The sequence below is a fragment of the Gopherus flavomarginatus genome, chromosome 2 (assembly GCF_025201925.1).
Source record: "Gopherus flavomarginatus isolate rGopFla2 chromosome 2, rGopFla2.mat.asm, whole genome shotgun sequence".
NCBI lineage: Eukaryota > Metazoa > Chordata > Testudines > Testudinidae > Gopherus > Gopherus flavomarginatus.
In genome coordinates this window covers 77,250,278-77,271,046 of record NC_066618.1, presented here as the reverse complement: position 1 = coordinate 77,271,046, position 20,769 = coordinate 77,250,278, and the positions used below count along the sequence as shown (strand labels likewise).

The following is a 20,769-nucleotide window of genomic DNA, read 5'->3' as shown; positions in this document are numbered from 1 at the left end:
GAGAAAAAAATCGTTTCTCGCCTTTTTTCAATGTCACCCTATGTCTACTGCATGCTGCTGGTAGACGGGGTGCTGCAGTGCTGAACACCAGCATCCCCTTCCCGCCGGTGGCAGATGGTGCAAAATGACTGGTAGCCATCACCATCATCAGCCCATGAGTGCTCCTGGCTGGCCTCGGTGAGGTTGGCCGGGGGCGCCTGGGTAAAAATGGGAATGACTCCTCGTCACTTCCGGAAGACGGTACAAAAGGCTTGATAACCGTCCTCATCATAGCAGCTAGAGGCTGCCTCCTCCTCATTTTATCTCACTAAAAACTCAGTGTTTCTTATTCCTGCATTCTTTATTATTTCATCACACAAATGGGGGGACACTGGCACGGTAGCCAAGGAGGGGTGTGGGAGGAGGGAAGCAACGGGTGGGGCTGTTGCAGGAGCACCCCCTAGAATGGCATGCAGCTCATCATTTCTGCGGGATCTCTGGGGCTCTGACCTGGAGCAACTGTGCTCTGTGGTTCTCTAGTACACTTGCTCCATATTCTAGGCAGGACTGACTCTATTTTTAGACAAAACATAAAGAAGGGAATGAACCGGGGAGTCATTCCCATTTTTGTCCATGTGCCCTGGGCTGACCTCAGCGAGGCCAGCCAGGAGCAACCATGACAGCAGCAGACGGTACAAAAGGATTGATAACTGTCATCGCCAATTTCCAATTGCAAACAGTGCAAAATGACTGATAACCATCATCTCATCGCCAATTTACAATGGCAGACGGTGCAATAGAGATGGTAACCGTCTCTGCTACCTTGCAAAGGCAAATGAATGCTGCTGTGTAGCACTGCAGTACCGCCTCTGTCAGCAGCATCCAGTACACATACGGTGACAGTGACAAAAGGCAAAACAGGCTCCATGGCTGCCATGCTATGGCGTCTACCAGGGCAATCCAGGGAAAAAGGGCGTGAAATGATTGTCTGCCATTGCTTTCACGGAGAAAGGATTGAGTGACGACATTTACCCAGAATCACCCGCGACACTGTTTTTGTATTGGGATCTCAACCCAGAATTCCAATGGGCAGGGGAGACTGCGGGAACTATGGGATAGCTACCCAGAGTGCAATGCTCCAGAAATCAACACTAGCCTCAGTACATGGACGCACACCGCCAAATGAATGTGCTTAGTGTGGCCGCGTGCACTCGACTTTATACAATCTGTTTTACAAAATCGGTTTCTGTAAAATCAGAATAATCCTGTAGTGTAGACGTACCCTGTAAAAGCTTGTCCCTTCCACCAAGAGAAGTTGGTCCAATAAGTGATATTGCCTCACCCACCTTGTCTCTCTCACAGTGAAAGAGTGTCAGCTATTCCTAAAAGCTTGTTTGAATATGTACGTGTCCATCGCCCTGCTCATTGTCTGTCCCTCTGTGCAGGTCTCAGAGGAGTCTCAGGCAGGGAAGATGATGCAGTGGAGGTCATCGATTCCCTCCCACTTAGCCTGATCAAAAAGTCCATTGGAGTTAATGAAAAGACTCCCATTGGTCTCAATGGGTTCGGGATGAGGCCGACAGGGAGTACAGGGTGAGACTGGGTGTGGGGAGCCTCCCCGCTGCACAATGGGATAAATGGGCCCCCTTTGTTTAACTGTCATTCCAGGGTTCTGTTATTAATCACTGCAGTTTTTCATTAGCACTAAAACAAATAAATAAAGCCTAGCTCTTACAAAACACCCTTCATCAATAGATCTCAAGCACTTTAGAAAGGAGGGCGACATCATTACCCCCATTTTCCAGCGGTAGAAACCAAGGCACAGAGAGTCAGAGTCACCCAACTGGCCAGGTAGAGCTGGGAAGAGAACCCAGATCTTCTGAGTCCGATGTCAGTGCTCTATCCACTAGACAACACTGCCTTCTCACAGATGCTGGCTAGGCTGGTGAGGGAAAAAGCTGATCTACGTTCTTCTAATATTTCCCCTGACTGAAATTACTTCTCTAGTATACCCAAATGAAAAGGTTGAATAGACTATTTTTAAAAGGGGGAAATTTCAGTAAGGTGCCTGTTCTCATAACCACCGTTATAAGAACACACTTCTCTTTGTTAAGCTAAACAGCTTGAGCTCCTTGAGTCTATCCCTAAAAGGCAAGTTTTCCAAAATTCTTCTGACTCTTCTCTGAGCCCTCTCCAATTTATCAACCCTCATCTTGAATTGCAGACACCAGAACTGGACCCAGTATTCCAGCAGCGATCACACCAGTGCCAAATATAGAGGACTGCATTAGCACTTTTGGCCAGAGCATCACTCTGGGAGTTCATGATAATCTACCCCAACCTGCAAATCTTTTTCAGAAACACTGCTGCTCAGAATAGAGTCCCTCGTCCTGTAAGCATGGCCTGCATGCTTTGTATACACTGATTATTTAGCCATACTATTACACACGTTGTTTGCTTGTCCCCAGCTTTCTAAGTGATCCAGATTGTTCTGCATCAGTGACCGTGTAGCAGCCTTCCTAGCGCCACGTGGGCACTCAGGGAACCCACCTGGGGACCTGCTGTGGCCGAGGGAGGGATGCCCCTCCCCCAGCCTGCACCTAGCCCGGCCCCCAACCTGTCATGGCCAGGGCAGCCGGCCAATGTGAGCTGGGAGGATATTGCCTGCAGGCAAGAGCAATACTCTGAGCCTTCTGCCCCCCCGCCTAGGACCTGAACCTGCTGGCTGCTTCTGGGGTGCGGCACGGTGCCAGGCAGGGAGGAAACCTGCCTTAGCCCTGCTGCATTGCTGACCAGGAGCTACCCAAGGTAAGCCCACACCCCAACCCCAACCCGCTACCACAGTCCTGAGCCACCCCCCCAACCCAGAGCCCCCTCCTGCCCTCCAACCCCCTCATCGCCAGCCCCACCCGAGCCCTCACCCCTTCCTGCACCCCAACCCCTGCCTCAACCCACAGCCCCCTCCTGAATCCCTCAGTCCAACCCTCCCAGCCAGGACCCACCTCCCGCACCTCAAACCCATCATCCCTGGCCCCACCCCAGAGACCACACCCCAACCCACAGCCCTCTCCCACATTCCAAATCCCTTGGTCCCAGCCCCTAGCCTGGAGCCCCTTCCTGCACTACATGAATTTTATTATGTGCACCGATCTGGAGGTGAAGTGTCACACATCACCTCCAAATTGGTGCACATAATAAAATTCATTCCACAAATGGGTGGGAAAAATTAGAGGGAACACTGGTGTCCTGTCCTCCTCATTATTTACCTCCTCACCTCCAATTTTTGCATCATCTGCAATCTTTATCAGTGATGATTTTATATTTTCTTCCCGGTCATTAATAAAAATGTTAAATAGTGTGGTTACTGTAATACAAATAATAATGATAATTAATATTAATTGAGCATTTCCATTGCTCCATTTTCACCTCATCATTCTGTGGGACAGTTTTGTCTCATGTGGAAGGCCAGCCCCTTTACTGGAACATTACCAATTGTGTCTTTCAGAAATCTGAAAAAAGTGTCCAGCTTGCCTGTAGATGACAGGCAAAAAACTGGAGGGTGATGAATGTTCAGATTAACTAAAATAATGTTTGCACACATCTATGATCATCCAGCATACAAAAATATAATCTCTCTCTGACAGCACAGCTCATCAGAGCTCTCTCAAGACACTTTACGAACACTAATGTGTAAACTGAAAACGTACAAATGTTCAAAACTGGGTATTTCAGGCACCTAAGTCAGTGGGAGCTCAGCATGCTTGAAAATCTGGACACTAGCTTAGATGACTAAATATAGATTGCGGCTCCTAACTCTAGGAACACAATTTTCAAATCCTTGTCTATAGCTGATAAGTGACTTAAATAAATACTTAACCTTTATATATCATTTCTCATAGGTCTCAAAGCACTTAAAAGACAGTGGGGGGAGATTTTCTAAAACACCTAAGAGATTTAGGAGCACAAGTCACATTATTGATCTTGGCTCCTAAATAACTCATGTGCTTTTGCATTTTCCCTATTTTAGAGATGGGGAAACTGAGGCCTGAGGAGGTTCAAAGATGTGCCCCAGTTTACACACAAAATCAGTGGCAAAGGTGGGAATAGAACCAGACTGTCCTGAGCTCTAGTCCCCTATTCTAGCCACTGGACACATACTCCCTCTTCAAACGTAAGCTTTGCTCATCCCTTTCACAGAATTGCAGCTAGTTATTTCTGTGCATTTTTCCTATTAAGTCATAGTGTGCAGGGCACTTCTCATATACAGGTGGAGACCTTGCCCTTACTGCAACTAAGGGGAGTTCCAAATCAGCTTGGCTGAGCCTGAGGCCTATCAGATAGGTGCCTGTCAGATTATGGAGCAGCTCCAAAGCAATGTTATGGTTAGGTTTAAGGAGCTGCTGAATGGCTTATCCCTCAGCTCGATGGAGTCTTAGCAATCCATCCCCTTTGTCTCCCATCCAGAGGCCCCTCAGAACAATGCAACAGACCAATATTGCAGAAGGAGATGGCACAGGGGAGAGGATGCCTTGGAACGGGGAACAAAGTGTTCTCTTCCAGATGGGTGTGGTCTGAGGTGGGCAGGGGAACTAAGCTATACATCTCCATCTCTGATTGCTCCTGGTGAGATGTTCTGCACAGCTGATTGCTCTGTGTTAGAACTGTCAGCTGGCTGTACTGTTTCTAAGGTGCATACTCTTTAAGACTCACTACATCTGACTGTCAGCCAGAGACTTGCCCTCACTTCCATGGACCTCAGGGTGTTCTCTACAGGAGACAGGAGAGGCAGACACATTAATTGTGCCACACGGGTTGGGTTACATGCTAAGTAGCCGCTACGCTGCAGTTCCTGAGGTGGGCAGAGGAAGGAAGAGGAATCTTACTGAGCTCTAGCTGCTGAGCCATGAGTAACTGAGGCCTACTTGACTCGACACCTTAGAGCCCTGGGGGTCAGGTTAGCCCCAAAGTGCATGTTAAACTTGTGGGCCCCCTTCCGAAGCCCAGGAAGTGGGGTTAAGATCCATCAAGAGAGAGCAGGGATGTTGGGCCAGGCAGACTGGATACAATGGAGGTCGCATTTCATTGTGTTAAAGGACACATTAGTATTAGGAACAAAAAACTATGGTTGTTTGACTCTTTCCAAAAGCAGCATAGGGTAAATCAGTGCCCTTGTTCACGTTACATACATTCACCACATAGTTACATTAAAACCAAGCCTCTGGTTCAACCAAAGTTGTGATGCTGCTCCAGAGCCAACCTCCTCCCCAGGCAATTGAATATTTCTTGAGTACTCCAAGCAATGTCAGCCATGCGCTGGTGTCTCTCTCTCCTCCCACTTCCCCATATTGTATTTGAGAAGAGCTGCACCTGAGTCCCCCCCACCCCCCCCGACTGATGGCAGCTCCATTCCTAAACACAGATGCTTTCAATTTCTTTCTAGAAGGCTGGCAGAAAAACTGCAGTTGCTGTTCTCGCGCCAAAGGCAAGTCTTTGGGAGGAAAAATCATATTTTTTGCACCATGCAGCATCTGGTGCCCAGCTGTTGTGCTGACTTAAATACCAAGTTAACGGTGGAGTGGGGTACTTGGTTCTTCCAAAAGCAGTGTTGCTGGGATTCTAAATATGCCCTCTAAGTGATACGCTAGTGAAAAAAATCAGACAAACTTTATCTATGTCTCTGCCTTCCGCCTCGCCCCTTGTGCTTCTCCATATTTAGCACAACAAAACACCACCACAGAATATCACGGCCTTTGCATAAAGCAGAGACCCACCTGCACCACTCTTTACAGTGAGATGCTGCTGCTGCAGCTTCCCAGTACAGATGAAACTGCTGGTTTTTAAAAACAAACGAAGGCTGCCTAGAAAGGATTCACATACTGCAGAAACTGCGTTTGACAAAATGCCTGCAGAGAAAGGCCCTGCCATACAGCACTTCCCACGCTACGCAATTCTCCACACTCACAAACAGGTTCTCCAGAGAAACACAGAGCTAGCTCCCTTTGATAAAGAAACTGCCATTCAACTGTGTCAAGGTACAATAACTGTTAGGCCCACCTGCTTCCCCAGCAAGTCGTTAGCATTACTGTTGGGACCTTACACTGATTCCTCCTGCTTTTGAAACTCCCACACTTTCCATAGCAATGGGATTACCGACACTGTAATCATGTCTTTGCTAGAGAGAAAGAGAATGAACTACTTTGGATCTCTAAATTCCACAGGCTCCCCTGGACATCCCAACTATATTCACCAGCATCAGTCACATCAACCTACCAAGGTCCAAATGAGGGGTACTTCCTCTCTTGTTGGATTGTATATCCCATATACGAGAAGAGTGAATTCCTCATGCACCAGAGAAGTCATGCTGGTAGGAAAGGAACTAGTTGTGACAGTGGCAGAAGGTATCAGCGAGAGTGATGGGGGAATGATCATTACGAATGCTGTCAGGTAATCTGCCAGTTGGGTGCCAGGGTGTCAGATCTCATGAGGCAAGAGATGATCTTTTAGAGAGACATGAGAAAACTCAGTCACTATGCTACTGCTCTCTGTGAAGGGGGCAGGGAGGGCAGAGGGATAGGAGGGGGAGCAAGGGGAGATACTGCAACTCAGTGAGTTGGGGGGGGAGGCCAGCTCCAGGCTGGGAAGGGGTATCCACCTAGGTCCTACTGCCAGTCCTAGGGCAGTTCCTCAGTGGCTGGTGTCCAGTGCCCCATGTTCCAGGCTCCTTGGCAGCCGGTGCAGTGTGTGCTGACAACCCCCTGCCCAGGTGCAGGTGACCTGTCCAGTCTCCCTCACTCCATCTCAGCAGCTGGCATATGCGCTTTTGCCCCTCCCTGGGGCCAGATGGTTTTGCTGGGACCCATGATGGCTGGTCATTAGAGTCACTGGGTGAGAAAGGAAAAGCAAGAATGACTCTGCAGTTCAGTGGCTAGGGCATGGGCCTGGGAGGTGGGAGATCCTGGGTCCAGGCCCCCTGCTCCAATGAGTCTTTCATTATTTATCCACAGTGGAACAGCTTCAACAGGAGAGACTGAGGGGGGGTCCTCTGCAGGCTATGCCATAGCCGAGTGGTTAGAGCATTCTCCCGAGAGGCAGGAGACCCTGCCCTATTCCAATGCTGCCTCCCCTTTAGGCAGAGCAGGGAATTGAACCGGGGTCTCCCACATCCTAGGCAAATACTCTGTCCACTTGACTAGAAGGAATAAGGTTGGCACCACCACCTGCTTCTGTCACCTTTGGCATTTTGTGTGGAGTGAGGCAGGCTCCTACGTCCTTGTCACAGGCCTAAGCCATCTGACTCCAAGAGAGGGGTTTCCCGTCTTTCGGCATCTCCTGTTGGCTACCCACCTAGCGTGCACTGGTTGTTGTGGATCCCATTCTTAGGCACCTCTCTCCTCCCGGTGTTGGCCAGGGATCCTAGGCACCTAACTCAGGCTTTGTGGATCGCAGAGTGGTGCCAGTGGTGCCAGTTTTCTAGTTGCCTGAAAGGGCTTGCAACAGTGAGTATCCCAATGTTTAAGTCCCTTTATGGCTCTGGGCCCAGGCTCTAGGAGTTATATTTCAATTATTAGGACAAAAGCTTAAGGCTTGGCTCTGTCCCTTGTGACTAAAAGGTCACCCCCGATCGGGAACAGTAAAATCTTTCTGTCGTGCCATCATGTTGTGGAATTATACTTCCTGGGAAAATGACTGAAATCAGGAAATAAACAAGTTCAAGACGTTTTTTGTTTTGTTTTTGGAGACAAGCAGTGATTGAGGGGTAGGATGAAAAAAGAAAACCAGGAAGTGGGGTTAAGATCCATCAAGAAAGAGCAGGGATGTTGGGCCAGATAAGCTTTTCCTTTTCCTAACATTTCTTATGTGCTTATTCTAAAGGTTATAACGGGTCACTCTCTTCTAGCTGACAAGCTGATGATTTTTCTTCCTTATGAAACTACACTCATATCCTCTTTTAAGCAGCTGCCTTGTGAGCAGAGCTTCAATGAGGCTTGCTTTCACCACAAGCACCATTCCACTGTACTCAGCAAATATCAACAGGAAAAGACCTCAGGCATCAGCAAAAAGATGAAAGATTCCTGAACAAACAGCTCCCATATACATATATATAAACAACAGCGAGCTGCTAAATGCAAGAAACAAAGTGTTCAAGAGAGAGAGCCAAGAACCTGTATTTCCACTTTTAAATTTTATCATCGTTGTTTACTAAACACAGATTAAAAAGAGCAAGTGGCATCAATAAATGGCCTGTATTTATAAATGCACAGTACCATATGAGTTAAACTAGGATGGACTTGCCTTTAAAGATGCAAGCTTGAGGTTAAATTATGGAACCACAAAATATTTGTCAAGCTCTACTTCCTTGAAATATTTGAATAGTTTTGGGATTTTTTTTTAAATGCTTGTAAACAGCTAGAGCCATTGCATATTTGCTTTGCAGGTTTCCTCACACAGTTGTTCCAGGGGCAAATCCATTACCCAGAGCCCAACCCACATTGCAGAACTGACTGCTCAGCAGATAGATATATGGAGAGGCTAGAGTAGAGGAATATTCCTCCGACCTCCAACCATGATTCAGCTGTGCAGAGACCGTTCCAGCTCAATAGCAGAGAAATCTTCATGGACAAAAGGACCCATGAAGCAGCAGATCTGCAGCCTGATCACGTCTCCCTCCCATTCATTCCTCTGCACATCGCTGTGCAGGAATCCTCACACTGTGAAACTCTACACCTTGCTAGGTTGCCCCCTCTCTGTGCAGTCCCTTGAAATACTACTGCTCTGGTTCTGCTGGACAAGGAGACCCCCTAGTTTTGGAAGAAGTGACAAAATTTGCTTCCTAATGCACATTTGCCATGATACCTGGCAAAGTTATTTGCAACACCTCCATTACTCAGTCCTGCTGTGCAAGTGTCAATGTACCAAAGTGCGGGTAGCTTTAGGATGGACACAAATGTCCCATAATGCTATGCACTATGATGATACCAGCAAATTTTACTTGTACCTTGACCAGAGGCTAAATTCAGAGGGGACACAACGCCAAAGCCCTGTGTACATCATAGCACATTGCATATAAATTCTGTGGCCAGTCTCCTGGTTTCTATACCATACATAGCTTCATACTGGTAATTTTGGGGCAGCTTTAGGTATAATCTCAGAAACGGAGATTGAGTTTTAATGGACTACATCTGAAAATCAGTAACACAGTATTTCTTGCGGTATTTATTTTGAGGTTACATTCAATTTGTTTTACTCTGTCCTACATCTTCAATATCCCGCTGTTTTTTATACTTACAATGTGTTACTGGATTATAGAAGTTGTCAGGGGTGTGGTTAAACTTTTGGCACCCATCTAAGGTATGGGAGAAAGATTGGGATTTAGGGATTTACCCCAGGATGTTTCTGATAAAATGACCAGTCATAAATAGGTTTCAGAGTTAACACTCCAGGGGATCAACGCGTGGGGGGCGGCAGTTTACAGACCTATTGCTCCAGACTGTATTGTATATAGAACCAGCTCAGAAAAATAAAACTATTAAAGAGCCATACAATGCCCCAAGGCTGCTGGATAATTCCAACAACAATTAAAGGGATAAAAATTGTAACAGTCATTCAAGCACATTGAGCCAAAACATTCCTTTAATAATATAACCCCATCACACGTACCTCCAACACCATTACAACGAGACGTCATTTCCCACAGGACCAAAGCCATAGAATACACATCTGTTTGCTTGAAGGATTCAATGTTGTCCAAATTCATCCTGGATTCCAGGACTTCAGGGGCCATGTACCTCGCTGTGCCAACCTGTTGCCAAGTATAAAAGGAACAGCTCAAGCATGGAAATTGTAGTTCACGTTTTCCATTCCATTGCAGTTTTGCTTCCGTTTCAACCACAGCTATCTTATTTGATTTTTAGTAAGGAATACGGACCAAGTTCTTTGTTGCTCAGAGAATTTGGCACTATATAGACCACCAATCTTCTTCCATCCCTGTGCATGAGTGATCTAAGGTTCTAAAAAAAATCCCATAGTAGCTTTTCATTGTGGGATTTCACCAACGTCTTTTCCTTGTTGCTCTTTGAACGTTTACAGAGGTAAGCCCAACTACTCAACAGTTAAAAATTTTCCCATACATCCAGTGCCTTTCTGTGGGTTTCAAATGAATATGAAATATATTACGTTCATTCTCCCTGGATGTTATGACGCTAGCTGTTCCCTTTGCTGATGATGGCACAGTTGAAAAAGCAAAGTGTAAAAGATAGGCAAATATTTAGTGTAGAATTAGGTATGTGAATCAAAAACAGAACCTGAGACTTTGTATGAAAACCCCGTATCATAAAGTTTATATGTGTCTAACAATTTTCAGATTTATCAGAGGGGAGGACTTTGGATGTAATTCTTAGATATCTCAAGAGTTACTTGCAAATTACGAATTCTCCATTGACTACATATCTAAAATCTACCCAGAAAAGCCTCAAACACATTAAGACCTTGATCTTGCAAAGACAATCTCCAGTGGGACTACTCACATGCTTAAGCATGCAGGTAAGTATGCAGGATTGGGATCTAAATTAGCTATTTGCAGACTGACATACAGCTATAACTGTACAGTTCAGAGGTGGTGACAGTTTTACATGACACAACCAATCATGAAAACTGTGCAGTGGGTCTGCTCACCATTATTTCAAACACTGATTTAATATAAAACTAGAGTGGACAAAGCATGAGACTAATATTGGAGGGCATTACCCTGCACACTGCGGACTTAATTCTCTATTGCCCTTCAACGTGTGTAGCCATTTATACCACTGCTCTGTGCCATTCTGATCTGGCAGCACTTCACACCCACTTGTCACCAGTGCAAATGACTACATAAGGTTGCACGGCAGTGGAGAATCAGCCCCTATAACTTAACTGTACCTCCTAACATGTAGATGAAATAAAAAACCTTAACTCACATAAAACCAACCACATTTCCTTACTGTTTAACATTTATCCTCCACTCCCCTACCCCACTGTTTACTGTCCTTTGTCTAAATTTCAGTTCTAAGCAATTTGAGTCAAGGACTGTCTTTTTAAATCTGTGGAACACCTAGTGCGCCGTGCGAGCTACTGGAATACAAATAGTAAACTCAATCTAGTTCCAATCTTTTTATGTAATCCTATATGCCCGCAATGTTTGTTAAAGAACACAAGGAAGGCAGTTGGCAGAGAAAGCAGAAGCGAAGGCAATGGTTGTTAACCAATCACTAAAACTCTCCCTCCTTTGAGGTTGCCTGCCTCCAGGACATTCTCTGCCTCAGCCCTTGGGACTCTGGAGCTGGCAGCTAGTGGGGCCCCTGCAAGGTTCCAGCGACAGGTGACAGACTCCTGAGGGGACCCTCCTTGCGGTTCCTAAGATGCATGGCAGGGGGACCTCTCTGGCTAGCAGCTGGGGGATCCCGTTTACAATTTGGGAAATATGGTCACTCTGCACCTTTCAGCTGCCATGGGAGGTGGGGGAACCCCACAGCTCCAAGCCACCACGGTGGGAGGAGAAACCATGGAGCTGCAGCGGCAAAAGTCACAGACAGATCACAGCTTCTGGGAATTTTTGCTTACTGCCCGTGACCTGTCAGTGACTTTTACTAAAAATATCCCATGACAAAATCGTAGCCTTACATATAATTAATTCACCTTCCTTTTGTGAAAACTGCTCTTCTTTTCAATTCTTTCCAATACAGAACTTCTAAGATGGTGCTGACATTAACACCAGAGGAAGGCTCAGAATCAGAAGAGGTTTACTGACAACACTTGTTTCCAAATATTGCCTACAGATAATAGGTGGACTGAAAACTGAATATAAAGACCATAAATGAGAAAGATGGTTTCTCAGATCATTTGTATTAAAAATATTCAATAATAGTTAAATTCATGCTATACAGCTGGTGGCTGGTTAGATGAGAATTAAATCTGCCGTAGGTTCATCACTCTTACAATGACTTTGCAAAGTACACTTCACCTCAAACATTACATCCTAGAACTGGTCAGAAAATGGGAAATATTTTCCACAAGAAGTTTAGAAAGAAACAAAAAACTTTCCCTGAATGGAAAATGTTGGACAACTATCACAAACCTTTAAAAATTGGACTTTCTAGTAGGAAAGGTCTGAGTCTATGGATTAAATTTAGAGGTGATATGTCCAGTGGTGTAGTGTCCCTACATTCATATTACCTTACTTTCACTGAGATTCCATTACACTTCCCATAAATTGACATATAATGAATACACCTATCCTTGGTGAAAACTGCTTTGCTTTTCAATTCTTTCGTATGCAGAACTTCTAAGGTGGTGCTGATTAACACCAGAGGAAGGCTCAGAATCAAGTGTTGTCAGTAAAACCACTTTAATATCCACTTTATTGTGGTGTAAGGGAGTCTGTGTCAAGGAGCAGGAAGAAGTAGGGTGGATCTACTTTATAGTATCTTATACCTTTTCCTCTTATCTCCTCTTAGGCCACGTCCAGACTAGAGTATTAAAATCAATTTTAGATACGCAACTTCAGTCGAATTTCTAAAATCGAGGTACTCACCCATCCAGACGGCGCGGCATCGATGTCCGCAGCTCTCCGTGTCAATTCCGGAACTCCGTTCGGGTTGATGGAGTTCCGGAATCAATGTAAGCGCGCTCGGGGATCGATACATCGCGTCCAGACTAGACGCGATATATCGATCCCCGAGCAATCGATTTTAACCCGCCGATGCCGCGGGTTAGTCGGATGTGGGCTTAGTGTGTGAATGACACCAACTCAGAGTCCTTTACACATATGCAGAGTGGAGTTAAGTAGGTCTAAGGGACACAAGGTGTAAGGGGCTCTGAGTTACACCACATTACACATCACTTCCGAATCTGGCCCTATTGGGTAAATTCTCTTGTCAATTATGCCAGTGTAAAGATGATATAACACCACTGAATTCAGTAGGCTTACTCTGGATTTACTCTAGTGTAAAAAGGAGTGGAATTTGATTCTATGTGTAGATTTTTTTGTTTTGAAATCACTCCTCCCAGCTTTCAATAATCATCCCAGTCCTACTGAAGAAAATGCTTAAATGCCCAGTGATATAAATAGGATCAGGACTGTTATATATTGACTTTAAGGGCCAGATCCTCAGCTGGTGTAAAGAAGCCAAACTCCCTTGACGTCTATGGAGCTATGCTGATTGACTCTGAATACTCTCTAGCCAAGAAAGAAAATGGTCCCATACAAAGTAAATTATAGTGTGAATGAGTACACTTGTCCTTTGCCCAAGCATACAACCTGTGGAGCATAAACTGTTGAAAGATATAATTATAGGTAGGACCTACATTAGGACCTAAACCTATTTGATACACAGAGTCCATTTACAATGAAGGAAAATTCACGAGAACAATGGATATTTATAGAAGCACTTATATAACCTCACCTTCAAAACAATCTACAAACATCAAGTAAATCTCCAACAACCCACGTGAAGCAAATAAGTATTATCCATGTTACACAGTATAAATAACCGTGGAATTATAGCACTTGGGCAATTTCATATTTGCCTGCATTCGGAGAAAGTACCATAATCCTAAAAAGGTTTCTCAACAGTGTTTTAAAGTTATAGCTATCGACTGATCTCTGGGACAGGTTCTGATCTTATTTACACTGGTGTAAATCGTAAGTAACTTCACTGAAGTTTATGGAGTTTCACAACATAAAACTATTTTAAGACCAGAATCAGGAATTGTGGCACAAGATTTCAAGAATTTAACACACAACTTCCTAATATTTTTTGCAGCAGCCCAAACAGTAGCCAAGTAACCCATATGCACTTCAGTATAAGTTCACATGGGATGACTGTACTGTATATGGATAAGGTACTTGAGCATAACAAAACTGCCATATGGCGTTACTCACACTGCTTCCTTTATGTCCAGATTTGAGCCGAGCCTCTGTATTTATGAGTGCTGTCATTTATTTCTAATAATTATTTAATAGCTATCATAGCAGTTGTTTTTCCTCCAGTCCCAGGAAGTGACTCAGACTGACACACCAACACACACAATATAAGCTACTCTTTAACGTTTTAACTCACCTGCCCACTGTTAGCCAGATCGTCCACAGACAGAGTAGGATCAAGCCTCAGGGATAACCCAAAGTCACAGAGGCAGCAGGTTAGATCATTTTTCACTAAGATATTGGAGCTCTTTAGGTCTCTGTGCACAATGGGCGTTTTGGGTCGACCACAAGGCGTGTGGTCACTATGCAGGTGGGCAATCCCTCGAGCCAAAGACCCACCTAGCTTCCATAGATCCTCCCAACTGATGATGTGCCGTGTGAGATATTCCTGCAAGTTCCCTCTAGCATGGAAGGCAGTGATCAACCAGTATTGTTTCCCTAGCTCTGTCTTACGCTCCTCTGCTGTCAGGAACTGGAGGATGTTCTCGTGCTTGAGGTTTATATCTGAAAAAATGTCTTTCTCCGTCTTCCAGGAGGCATACTCTTCATAGGGGAAGATCTTGACAGCCACGGTTTCAAACTGCTCAGATGTGTTTTGCTTCAGCTTGGCCTTGTACACTTCGGCAAATCTGCCTTTGCCCACGAGGGTGTCTAGCTCAATGGGCAGCAGTTCGGTGTTATGGTTGATGTTGTTGGCACAAGTGGAGCTGATGTCTGAGCGGTCATCATCTATCATAATAGCACAAGCATCACTGCAGTCCTTATGTTTCCTGGGCTTTACATTCTTCTCCCATGCCATGTTGAGCTTCCTTCTCCTGTGAATACGATAGCCATAAAAGATAATGTTCACAGCAATGGTGATCACGAGTAATGGGATGAGACTTTTAAGCATCACTGTAACAGTGTCATCGGTGTCTGGGGGATATGCTGGAAGAAAAAGAAAATCCTGGTTCAGATTTACATACTAGGAGATAAAAGATATGGCACCTGGTAAACTGCAGTTTAAACATACTAAAATAAGAATTTTTTGTTTTGATTTGTTTTTAAAAGAGGATAGGTGTGAGGAAGTTCACAAAGTTTCATCAATTTCCCTCCCATTTTTAAATTTAAAATGTCCAAATTCAAAGTTTAGTTGAAATTCCACACTTCAAGAAATATCAACCAGCTCCAGTTAAAATAAACAATCATTATGGTTTCTGGTGCAAGTTTATGAGGGACCTACCATTTTATTTGTCTACACAGTATAATGCATAACCTCCTGCACTGTGTAAATAAATAGCAAACAAACAACTTTAATTTACTATGCTGCTACACAATTTTTTTTTTTTTTTTTTTTTGTGAACAGGGCTCATTTACAAGGGTTCTTTTGTTTTATGAACCACTGTATTTTGGACTGGAACAAAGAAAATACAGTCATTAACAGATCTGTTTTTTAAAAGGTCATTTTTCTTATGTATTTTGGGTGAATCCTGGCCCTGCTGAAGTAGATGATAAAACTCCCATTAAGGTCAATGAGGCAGAATCTCACCCTTTACCTTTTGGCACCATCTGGCACATTGGAAGCTTATTCTTAATACAATATTTCTTTTCTTTTTTTAAAAGTGGACAGGCTCGATCAATGACTGATTTCAGCACCTGTCACTGAAAGGTTGCACTTCAAATCCAATGGCTTTGGTAGGGCCCTACCAAATTCACGGTCCATTTTGGTAAATTTCAGTCATGGGATTTTAAAAAATGTAAATGTCATGATTTCAACTATCTAAATCTGAAATTTCATGGTGTTGTAATTGTAGGGGTCCTGACCCAAAAAGGAGTTGTGTGTGGGGGGGTCACAAGGTTATTTTGGGGAGGGGAAGGGTGCGGTACTGCTACCCGTACTTCTGCGCTGCTGCTGGCAGTGGCACTGCCTTCAGAGCTGGGCTACTGGAGAGTGGTGGTTGTTGGCCGAGAACCCAGATCTGAACGCAATGTCCCGCCAGCAGCAGCACAGAAGTGAAGGTGGCAATACCATGCCATGCCACCCTTACTTTTGCACTGCTGCCTTCAGAGTTGGGCAGCCAGACAGTGATGGCTGCTGATGAGGGACCAGCGCTGCAGGCAGCAGCACACAAGAAAGGATGGCAATACCATACCATGCCATCTGTACTGCTGGTGGTGGTGGCGGCTCTGCCTTTAGAGCTGGGCTCCTGGCCAGCAGCCGCTGCGGTCCAGCTGCCCAGCTCTGAAGTTAGTGCCACTGCCAGCAGAACTTGCCCATTTCTTAAAGGCATGTCCTCCAAAGAGAGGCTATTTGCAAAATAAAGACCAGGTCCTTGCTCTCTTGCACTGATCCAGCAACACAAGGCAGCATTAATCCATTTTAACTGGTCCCTCGAGGATTCCATATGCACAGGGGAGTCCTCAAGTCTGGAGCTACTGTAGTGGTTCCTATAAACATTCCCCCACTCGGGTGCTCCTTGCCATCTATTGGCATGGGGCATAGATTTAGAGATATTTAAGGCCAGAGGGACCATTATGATCATGTAGTCTGACCTCCACTACAAAGAAGTCCATAGGATTTCATTCAGTAATTCCTGCAATTGAGAGAATTATTCTTCCCTACTACTTAAGTGAAAGCTGTTGAGACCAATAATCTACAGTTAAGGTGAAGGACGTTATTACAAGGTTCACAAGCAGAAAGGCGCCACACCTACAATTATTTTGACAAGATAAGGTCATAACGTTTTAATGCATTTATATTTGTTATTGCTTAATGGTTAGTTGTCACAAAAGTCTGATCACGCATGGATAGAAAATCAGAACGGTACCCGCGGTGAAAAATAGTTGGATTTGGGTCCTGTTCGCTAACAATAATAATTTTTTTAAAAAACATTGTTTATGGTTTAAATTTCAGTCCTTTTTTTTGAGTACACCACTCACAAAAATAAAGATATAATAGGATCAGGGCATATTTTTGTTAAAGCATTCCATACTGGAAGTTGCAAGGTGGCATATATATTTATTATGAATGTAAAGTTAGCACCTGACAACTCTAAACAGGAAGTTGCTCTGTTTTCTTTCAGATTAAGAACACCAGTTAGTCGTCCCAACAAAACTGTAGTGCAGTCATCGCGGTGTGTTATTTTTTGTAAAAGCTCGCTATGTTGTTAATAAATTACAATATTAATAATTAAACTGTTTCAACAATGTCTAAATTACACTTGCCAGCAATATGCAGAAACAACTGCTTTTTTATATCTTCTCTGAAGTCATTTGTCTAATAATTTATATCTGAGAGATTCAGGTACTTGAAACCCAATGGGTACCTGTGCCAACCTCTACACAAAACATGGTTTTTGTTTGTTTTTTTTTGTTTAGTATAGGAAATAAATGCAATTCTGCAAACACTGTTACTTCACTTCAAACAGCGTTTTTATTAAAATAAAGATGGATTATTTTCGATCAAAATCTCAGTTGGTTTGGTTGTAATAATAAAGCTGTATGCAGTTGTGTTGGGATATTCATTCACTTTATTCTAAGGTAGCAAGTGGCACTTTATTCTAAGGTATTCTAAGCACACCAAAGAAACAAATGACAGAGTGCATAAGAATGTCTGTGAGCGCTCTTTTAACAAAAATAAAAAAATTTAAAAATGACTCAGTTTGCATACGAATTGGCCTTAATACTTAACCATATATTAGGACAACTTTCTTAAGATTTTTAATGCATGCATGAATCATTCAACCACTGTTTTCTTCATGTGTAATTCTGTTTTAGAACTGTTCCATTATTACACATCAAAAGTAGTTCTAGAAACCAAAACTCCTTTGTCTCGAGTACCTGCCTTGAACCCTGCTGCAAACCACCATAACCTTTAAATTGTGCCCCCCATTATCAGCAGTTACCAGTTGCCTGTTTGTCCTTATTGAACTTCATCCTATTTACTTCAGACCATTTCTCCAGTTTGTCCAGATCATTTTGAATTTTAATCCTATCCTCCAAAGCTCTTGCAACCCCTCCCGGCTTGGTATCGTCTGCAAACTTTATGAGTGTACTCACTATGCCATTATCTAAATCGCTGATGAAGACTCTGAATAGAACTGGACCCAGAACTTACCCCTATGGGATCCCACTCAATAGGCCCTTCCAGCTTGACTGTGAACCACTGATAACTACTCTCTGGGAACAGTTTTCCAACCAGTTAGTCAGAAAAACGTGTCATTCCTATATACTCTGACACAGCAAACAATCTTTTAGAAAACCTCCGATCTTGCTTCCTATATATCCCCTCCTTTTCCAACTCTTGCTCTGATTATGTGTGCGTGTACACATTTCCCTCTGACACCAATGTTCACAGAAGAGCTTTCTTTCTTACACTGTTATGAAAAGTAATACTCTCCCACTTATGTGGTTTATCCTGGAATCTGTTATGAATGCTTCAGTTACACAACTCAGTGTCTGTTGCTGTTTGATATGTTCAATAAAATCACTAGCAATCTCTGTCACTTCAATATGGTCCAGCAGATGCCACACACAAAACACTTCTATCATCTTAAGCCCTAGTTTCACACTGCCAAACTTTATCAAAATATTGGTATTGCTAGCGTTAGTTAGTGTGTTTGTTTCTGTAATTATTACAATCTCTTCCATGACAACCTGATAAAAGGTTGGCCACATTCCTACACTACTCAGCTTTTAAGTGATGCAAATCGTAACAAATATGCCAACCAGGACCATCATACCTGCCTATTTTGACTTTATAAAAATCAGTAACTGAGCTCTTCATAGATATTTTTCTAAAGAGCAAATAATGGTTTTAATAAAACAGAACTCCTCTTTACTTCTGTTGCTTCTACCCATTCCAGTTTCCTTCCTATCCCTCTAAGCCCTCGTCCAGACTAACCCGCGGCATCGGCGGGTTAAAATCGATTGCTCGGGGATCGATATATCGCGTCTAGTCTGGACGCGGTGTATCGATCCCCGAGCGCGCTTACATCGATTCCGGAACTCCATCAATCCGAACGGAGTTCCGGAATCGACGCGGAGAGCCGCGGACATCGATGCCGCCCCGTCCAGACTGGTGAGTACCTCGATTTTAGAAATTCGACTTCAGCTACGTTATTCTCGTAGCTGAAGTTGCGTATCTAAAATCGATTTTAATTCCTAGTCTGGACGTGGCCTAAGTGATTCAGATATTCAGTGTTATGGAGGCTTTTCTTTGATTACATAACAGCACCAGTCCCTGGTTAGGTCACTGTTGCTGCAAATGCTTAAGAGAAAACATTGAGAACAATGCCAATACATGAGTTGTGAGAGGTTCTATGCAATGTTATGCACTGCAACTGACCTCTTTTATGGTAGAGCTTGAACACAATTACTTTCTGAATGAGTTAGTTGAATAGGAAAATAGATTCATGTTTGCTAAATTCCTCGGGGGGCGGAGTGCAATTCAACTGTAATTATGCCCCTTTTGTTATTGTGACTAATTCTAAATCTGAGGCCCACCTACTAAGCCAGATATAATCACTGGGGCTTTGAATCTACCAAGGAGAGGGGGAATTGGAAAGGGAAGAGGGCAGCACTTTAAAGATCAGAGAGAAATACCAGGCTTAGAAAACATTAGAACATTTTCAATCCTTTCAATCTCTGTACAGCTTCTGTTTATATAGTTTAGGTCATCCAATCATGAAACAAACAATACCATGTCACCTAGGTGACCAATTGTACACAATCAGTAATCACAGCACTTAATACTCAGATAATCTATAGGTTGCAATTTGCTCAAACAATACAAACAGCTATGATTAATGAATATGGAGAAAGTATCAATTTGTATATAGTTCACAAAAGAAAAAAAACGCTATATTAACCTAAAAAATTGTTCTTTACAAATAGTTCACCCAGCTCTGATACTGAAGTTTTGAACTTCATTTCAAAGCAACAGTTCTGATGAGTCAGTCTAAAATGTAAAAAAGCTAAGTATACTTATGGTTGGTACTAAAGGTTTCTTCCACATTATGATGAGACATGTATGGAATGTCCAAAACAATGATCTAATCTTGCAGCATACAATGGAAAAAATTCCAGTTGTCCACAGTAAAGGTATAATACTCAATACACTCATTGAAGCCTGAACGCTGTACGATGGTGAACGTCACAAACGCTCAGACAGGGTAAATGATGTTTTCAGGATGGTGAAGTAAGAAAAATGATCCAAACATAAAACCAAAATTAAATACACAGACGAAACTGAGCTAGTGATGTGGTACAAATTAGTGAACTGTTACCAAGCCTCTGCATTTTAACTCTAGCTCAAATTTGAGGCCCATGATTATGCCTTCATTTATTAAGATAGTAACAAGCAACAAGATGCCACTTAAAGGCTCTAATTTTTCAGATGCAGTCTCTAATATTCTGAGTACTATTACAGGCATTCAAACCAATGAGGATGCAGGTCAGGAAAGGGGAGATTGTCCTCCCAATGGACTGCATGCTGATCTCCCACTTCCTGTGCAGAAGTGAGAGAAACCAGCCACCTCTGCATCACCTGCACAGGGAGGACAGGTTAGGCCTGAGGCTGGAGGGAGGAGTGCACATTATGTTCCCATACTGGGCAACCAATGAGGAATCTGTGCAAAAGGTAAGGTTCGGGGATCTTTTAAGATTGAACTTCAGCCAGCCATTCTAGCTTAAGGATCTGGCATAGCATCTTCTTCAACGAGGTAGAAGGCTCCCACTCGTAAATTGCTTGACAGGGTTATGGAGACTGGGCGGTGGCACAGTGAAGGAAGAGTAGGGAAAACGTAGAAAAGAAATTGGCAAAATAATGAAAGAAACCTGGATTTGTCCAAATT

The 20,769-nt window shown here is 43.6% G+C and overlaps 2 protein-coding genes across 3 annotated transcripts in view; both read right to left on the bottom strand.

Moving 5' to 3' along the window:
- The window catches only part of GPD1L (glycerol-3-phosphate dehydrogenase 1 like), an 844,690-nt gene that overhangs the window by 763,475 nt on the left and 60,446 nt on the right, over positions 1-20,769 (bottom strand). The window lies entirely within an intron of this gene.
- Positions 1-20,769, bottom strand: part of TGFBR2 (transforming growth factor beta receptor 2) — a 76,650-nt gene that overhangs the window by 10,465 nt on the left and 45,416 nt on the right. For both annotated transcript variants that reach the window (XM_050938413.1, XM_050938415.1), the window contains 2 exons: positions 14,073-14,863; positions 9,637-9,778 (listed from right to left, as the gene is read on the bottom strand). In XM_050938413.1, the coding sequence (XP_050794370.1) occupies positions 9,637-9,778; positions 14,073-14,863 (933 nt within the window). The remainder of the gene's footprint in view (positions 1-9,636; positions 9,779-14,072; positions 14,864-20,769) is intronic.